Raw genomic sequence first — 6500 nt, 5'->3', positions numbered from 1 at the left:
ACCCCCCTGTACACGTTGCTCGCGTGCCTGCTCGCTCAGTAAAGTGTCCGGCTCTCATGCCGTGTAGTGGGCCGTGTTGTGTTCGGCGTGGCCAGGCCCACGAGTCGACCACCACCACATCTGGCACAGACATCTCAGCAACTGTCGCAGCCCTCGCCGTGTCATGCCTCTCTGTCGCGCTGGTGCTCTGTTCACCTCCGCTATCGTGGTGGCGGTCGCATGTCCCTCAAGAAACCCCCGGCAATAGTCAACTCCCTTTCATACCCCTTCCTCTCCCCTGCTCGTCTCCATTGCCTGTTGCCGTGCGATTGCCGAGGAAGCGGTGGGCTCATCACGTTAGAGCTGGCGCGGTGTGCCGACGGTTGAGCACGTGACGTTGCGACACTCCGCCGTTCAGCAGGAAGCCGCCGTTGCTGCTGCAGTTGCTTCTTTTTGGTGGGCAGCTGCCGCGCCTTCTTTGGCCCCTCGGCACGGAGGAGTGGTGCCGCAGTCGTAGACAGCGTCGCGTCCGGCACCCGAAGAGCCCGCCACACACCACCACGGCCACGTCCTCTGCCTCTTCCACGGCGCCGGTGCAATCACCTCGACGAAGGAGCTCTTGCGCGAGATGCGGTGGTTCATCAGCGCTCCGGCGACGCAACACTCCACGACAATGCTTGAAAGATAGAGGACGCCTTGACGGTGCACCTGCTCAGCGGGAGCCACTTGGAGTTCTCAGCAATCAGAATCGCCGTCGTGTCTGCTTCAATTTCTCTTGTTTTCGCGCCTTTATCTCAATTTCTTCTCCCTCTTTCCACTCCGTTTTTTCAGTCGCATCTTCTTTCCTTTTACAGCTATATTTAGTCGTTCTTCTCTTGTGTGGTCTCGTAAATCTTGTTTTTCTTCTGCGTCCCTCCTTCTTTGAGCACAAATACCTGCTATCAATTATCGTCACCTCGTTCTCTCTCCGTCTAAGTACCTCACTTCAGATATTTATTTCGCTTTTGAAGATTTCAAGTCTCGGATAATCAACCGTTCTGGACTTCTCTCTTGCTACATAGAGGAAGGCTGGCAACGTTACAACTGACGGTTCTTCTTTCAACCAATCAAGCGTTGCGTTTTGCAAAGCGGATCATAAAGACGGTAAAAAAGGCCCCTGGGTCTTCTTGCATCGAGTCACATGTTGACCAAAGAATGACCGTACTCCACCCTCTTCTTCTTGCTCTGTTCTTCAAAGGATGCAAAGCAGTGCTGAGAGTGCGGCAGTGACAATCCACTACCAAGTAATATAGAAAGGAAAGAACTGTGATTCAATTGCGACGCTGCACTCGGCATGCTCGAGCTACTTCTGTCTGGTTTCCACCATTTTCGAACGCAACGCACATCGATGCGCAGGAGTCAGCTTTTGATTTCATCTACCATCCCCTTATGTGGCACCACACTTTTTCACCGCTAGGCAGCTCTCAGCAACTGGCACTATAATAGCCCACAGTACCGGGAGAGCAGAGCTGCTCGATGATCGCATTGCTCTAATCCGCTGCTTGTTAACGTGGAAAAGAAAGGGCAGCGCTGCCGTTGTAGCACCGTGTCAATCGTGCTACACAGCCGTTGTAGATGCCGGCCTCAGCGCATCTGTGGGTTCGAAGTGCTGCCTCACCTCATTCCTTTCCCGACGAAGCACAAGCACCGGTGGAAGCACCTGGGAACAGAAACTGCTCTGCTACTGTGCCGCTTGAGAAGAAACAGGGTGCGCTACGTCCTTCACCTGTGATCTCAGCACTCTTGAAGGCAGTTTGCTGTAAGGGCGAAATGCGCGTCTGGCAAAACGAAAGGAGACCAAAACTCGTCAAGAGAAGAGCGGGGAGACCACGTTGCTGAAAGTACAACGATAAATGTGGCACTACCCGCAATTCAGCGGTGTCAACCTCTATCCCTTACACACATAAGCGTTGCAGATGAAAAGTCACCACAGGACACCATTTACTTGTAATAGAATCCTGATGCGCTCTCTTCGCACCCGTGAGATCTTGTCGTATGACCGTATTCCGCTTTACCAAGTGCAACACTCTTTGCGGTGTGATTTTGTTATTGTTATTATTCGGTGAACGTGTGTGGCAAAGTGAAAAGAAAGACAATAGAAAGCACATCAGCAGATGCGTACTTCTCGGTTCGCCAGTCGGTTTCCTGCAAGCCACTGTACACAACAAGTAGCAGGAAAGGAACGCTATTCAACCTGATGTTGCTCAGCTATGCATACAAAAAGAAGAAGAGATTGTTTTTACCGAGATGGATTTTTGACAGAATTCGTGATTTAGAAGCAACAGTTCAAGCACTGCAACACTTCGAAACCGCAAAAAGAAAAAGGAGGCTACGGCATCGAGGAGCATCAAAAACAAAAAAGATCGCTAAACAAAGAGTAACTGGTGAGAAGAAAAAAGGTTTGAAGCGTCACCTGCGCATTTACGAATGTTGCGACAGCAGGGAGTCTGCTCAACTGTGCCACCAAGAAGAAATCAAACAACAAGCGATAATCAAGGCCTCAATGTTGATAGGTTTGACAGAAGACGTTTAATACAACACTGGGATGGTTAAAAGAGAAAGCCCCTGCGATCGGAGGAAACTATCCGGATCCCCTCTGTCAACTGGCATGGTCCGTGCAGGGGCGCTTTCAACACACACCGTTGAGATAAAAGCTGCAGTTTTACTCGAAAGGCACGCAGGCAGAAACTGCACAAAACGTGATAGATGCAGACAACGCACGGTGCACTCGTATACGATGCAAGCAACCAGTTGCAATAGAAAACGATGGCAGCACAAGGGGTACTCGGTCGCGCACACTCCTCGTCAGCGCGACAGAGTTGATAAGCACAGAAAAAGGGAACCTTTGAAAACGATCTTTGCACCAGTCGTTGTGTCGTCGTCCTGCTATACTCTACCTTTGGACCTGTACGTAGGAGTTGAAAAAATGAGTGACATCCACTTCTGTGTAGCATGTACGGCTAAGTGTTTTAAGCTGGTGGACCTTGAAAGATCACGAATGTCCGCTAAGCGTCTGTTTCCACTCAGGCAGAGTTCTGTGAGACGTGGGCAGCTGTTAAGCCCGTTCACACTGCGAATATCACAGTGCACCGCGTTGAGTGTCCGAAGTGACGGCGAACCAGCAAGGCCGCTCAGGTCCACCAAGGCGCTGTTATAGGAGATATCGGTCTCGCTGAGCAGCGGGCAGGTGTTCAACCCATCGATGCTGCGGAGTCCTCTACAGGCGCTCACAGAAAGCTTCTCGAGGCTCGGCGCACCAACGAGGCCGCTCACGTCTTCCAGGGCACTGTTATGGGAGATAACGACCTCGCGGAGTAGCGGGCAGCTGTTCAGCCCGTCGACGTTCCGTAATGCACAGCACGCCGCTTTGACGATCCGAAGTGAAGGCGCACCAGCAAGGCTGCGAATGCTCTTTAAAGAGTTGTTGCCCGACACGTCAAGGGTGCTGAGGAAGGGAAAGTTGCCGAGACCGTCTAAGTTTTGTATGCCACAATTCGCTGCGAGTAGAGTCTTGAGACGAGGTGCGTCTGCGAGACCCGAAAGAGTCTGCAGGTGTAGAGTAAGAGAAAGCGTATGAAACAGCTTCCCGGTGTGAAACCAATTGCTGCAGAGAGATATGGGAGTTTTAAAAGCAGCACGACACGTTTGCGTACACCTGTTGACCGAGACCGTCGCCGCTTCCGTTGCCTCACTTGTTAAGTCTCACCGTTGCTACAGTGCAATGGCGCCTGCTGAGGAATCCCTTCGCTTGACTTTCCGTTTAAATTTGCGGATGCATCCACTGTGCAGCAGCTGCTAAACACTGTAGCCGGCATTTAACATGAATCATCAGAAGAGAAACGCACAATAAATCAGCAGCGGGTACACGCTCCCCAGGCATGCAAGGCAAGGAGCGTTATGGGCGGCGTCGAGCAAATTGACAGAAAAGAAGAGCGGTAAAAAGAGCCGTGCTCAGGAATCTTCAAGGTAGACCGCAAGTAAATCGCATAAGCACGGATGCTGGCAGGAGAAGTTGGAGCTCGTGGTGGTGGGTTGTCGGATGGGTGGTGAAAGAAGAGAACGCGGAATACCTCGAGATTTGGGTGGGTCAGGCAACGCTGCTGATCTACCCTGACACTTCGAACTCTGGAGCTCCATCCCTTTAGCTAACGCCGATCACGTTACATCACCCACACATCCAGCAGTCCCAGGATGGTGGATTAGGCAAGAGTGCTCACGTCCGCCCACAGCTCACTTCCACACACACACACACACACACAGTAACTTCAGAAAGCAGCAGACAGCGGCTCCAACACCTTACGTTACGCAGTCCGCATTCACGGACAGAAAGCTTCTCCAGGAGTTGTGCGCCAACTAGATCGCGGTGATCCTCTGGAAGCTCCTTCTCGGACACATCGAGTGCTTCGAGTATTGAACAGTTCTTCGGGTTACGAGGGTGCTCTTCTTTCACTGTTGACTGCTGTTAAACGACGCAAGTGCAGTGCTCCAACCAACGAAGAGAAGCTGTTGTGTAAACACAGATTGCAATCTGTGAATCAAATGATTGACATCTGCGCAGCCACAAGTATCTTGCATTGCATAGGAGCGACGGCTGCACCACCGGCATCATCAGTTCCGTCAAGTGAGGGAACATCGACAGCTTGTCAAACAGCAGTGCCGCAAATCGCATCGGATGTTGATGTGGAGCGTTGCGTTGCCTCATCTTCCTCCGTCCAGTTCTTCTTTTGTCGGTGAAGAGCATTGGCACACTGTTGCGTGCTTTACTAGCATCCAACACCAGTAGCGGTCTGCAGCGATCCGCCCGTCATGGCAAGTGCGAAAGCCTAAAGTGCTTCGGTGTGTCGTCAGTCCCTATACTTGTACGCACAACACGGTTGCCTCTTCGCAACACCCTACTGTATTTTCCCTCATCGTTAAAGCAGTTCATCAGCGCCTTCATGTCCAGTCTCCTCTGTCGACATCACGGCTGTCTGCGTAGAGGATGCGTTCAGCTCATGAACTGCGCAACTCCGTAGGAGTACCACAGAAACGCTGCTTTACGAGGATAGTTTACAGCTCATGTACGCAACAGTAGAATACAGTGGCTGCCGCGTTGTCTACACAATTCGCGTGGGATAGTGCCGTCACTGGGTGTATGGAAGGAGAGGAGGATAGACGCATCTTCTCTGTAAAGAATAAGCCACTATTGCGTGTACCCATGTAGAATGCAGGCAGGCACAGAGGAGAGAGTAAAGCGGGCGGAGGAAGAAACTACGTAGAGAGCGCGAGGGTGACGTTGCTGCGGTGGGCACGTTAGATCGTTCGTTTTCCCAGGTTGAAGCGCAGAGTGGGTGGAGAAAGCAATGCTTTCGTCCAAGGGAAAGTGCCATTACCGTTGTACTTCGTGCGTGACGCTTTACGGAGGCAGAACAGCATCAACACAACTGGAAATGAGACGCGGGTATGTTGTATAATGCGAATCGATAGTGTTTTTATTCGGCGAAGAAATAACTCATCACGTGAACGCCATCATCATGGAGGACCAGGCGGCTCTCTGGGTCCATGCTGCGCTGCTTGGACAGCGGTATCCAAAATGGCTTCATCCAGAAGCTGCTCCTCGGCCAAGTAAGCGTCTAACGCGTCATCTAGTTTCTGCTCTGCTGCGGCTGCTGCATCCAATGGCTTGTGGGACGCCGCTTTTGCTTTGGTGGGGCCTTTGGGTCGAAGATGTGTTGTCATTTTGGCGGCCAGCTCCTTGGAAAAGACGTCGCTTTTCGTTGGCGCTGGCGCCAGCTTCGCCGCGTGGAGAGGGTTGCTTGTGGGCGCGGTTGTGTCGAGCAGCGCCTCGTCAAGCAGGTCCTCGTCCTCAAAGAAGGAGTCGAGAACGTCGTCGAGGGTGCTGTCTGCTTTGGATGTCGCCGCTGGAGCTGCAGCTGTAACTGGAGCGGCAGGCGCCATCGCCGTGGGTGGGGCGGGGAACCCCGTCTGCACGGCTGCCGCCGCTTTGGGTGCTGCAGCAGCAGGGCGAGGCTGTGCGGCGGGTGCCGCCTTCGGTGCGGCGACGCGCGCAGGGGATGCCGTGGATCGTGGAACCAACTTCTCCGGCACGACGCGGAGGCAGACACCCACCGCCACCGCAGAGACGGCAACAACGGCTAGTTCAACGAGCACCCGTATTACAGACACCGCGGCCAACGACTGTGGATCGACAATTTGCAAGAAGTCCATCGTGAATCCTTGGTTGGATAAAGACAAACCTGTAGTATATGGAAAGGAGAAGAAGATACAAGATAACGTGCACAGAGACTTGTTACGGCTAATGATGGAAATGTACAAGGAGTTGAAACGCGGAGAACGGAAGGGGAAGTGGAAGAGTGCCCCAAAATAGGAAGACAGCAAATGAGGTATTAAACTGCCGCCATGCAGAGATCGAACCCACGTTCACAGAGACTAACAACAATAGCTGATAACAGGGTTCTTTCCGCCAACAAAAACATGTGCAT

At 52.4% G+C, this 6500-nt stretch overlaps 3 protein-coding genes across 3 annotated transcripts; all 3 read right to left on the bottom strand.

Annotated features, from left to right (window-relative positions):
• Nucleotides 1–2567: 2567 nt before the first annotated feature.
• Nucleotides 2568–2972, bottom strand: ABB37_08036 (hypothetical protein; the record flags this gene model as incomplete). Its single annotated transcript, XM_015806889.1, has 1 exon — nt 2568–2972. The coding sequence occupies one exon, from the start codon at nt 2970–2972 to the stop codon at nt 2568–2570; it is 405 nt and encodes a 134-aa protein (XP_015654760.1).
• Nucleotides 2973–4480: 1508 nt separating this feature from the next.
• Nucleotides 4481–5202, bottom strand: ABB37_08035 (hypothetical protein; the record flags this gene model as incomplete). Its single annotated transcript, XM_015806888.1, has 1 exon — nt 4481–5202. The coding sequence occupies exon 1, from the start codon at nt 4757–4759 to the stop codon at nt 4481–4483; it is 279 nt and encodes a 92-aa protein (XP_015654759.1). The 5' UTR covers nt 4760–5202.
• A 327-nt stretch (nt 5203–5529) lies between these two features.
• Nucleotides 5530–6315, bottom strand: ABB37_08034 (hypothetical protein; the record flags this gene model as incomplete). Its single annotated transcript, XM_015806887.1, has 1 exon — nt 5530–6315. Exon 1 carries the CDS (start codon nt 6223–6225, stop codon nt 5530–5532), a length of 696 nt encoding a protein of 231 aa, XP_015654758.1. The 5' UTR covers nt 6226–6315.
• Nucleotides 6316–6500: the final 185 nt, after the last annotated feature.

The sequence above is a fragment of the Leptomonas pyrrhocoris genome (assembly GCF_001293395.1).
Source record: "Leptomonas pyrrhocoris isolate H10 chromosome Unknown, whole genome shotgun sequence".
Classification (NCBI taxonomy): domain Eukaryota; phylum Euglenozoa; class Kinetoplastea; order Trypanosomatida; family Trypanosomatidae; genus Leptomonas; species Leptomonas pyrrhocoris.
The sequence above is the reverse complement of the archived record's forward strand: the minus strand, read 5'-3'. Positions and strand labels throughout refer to the sequence as shown.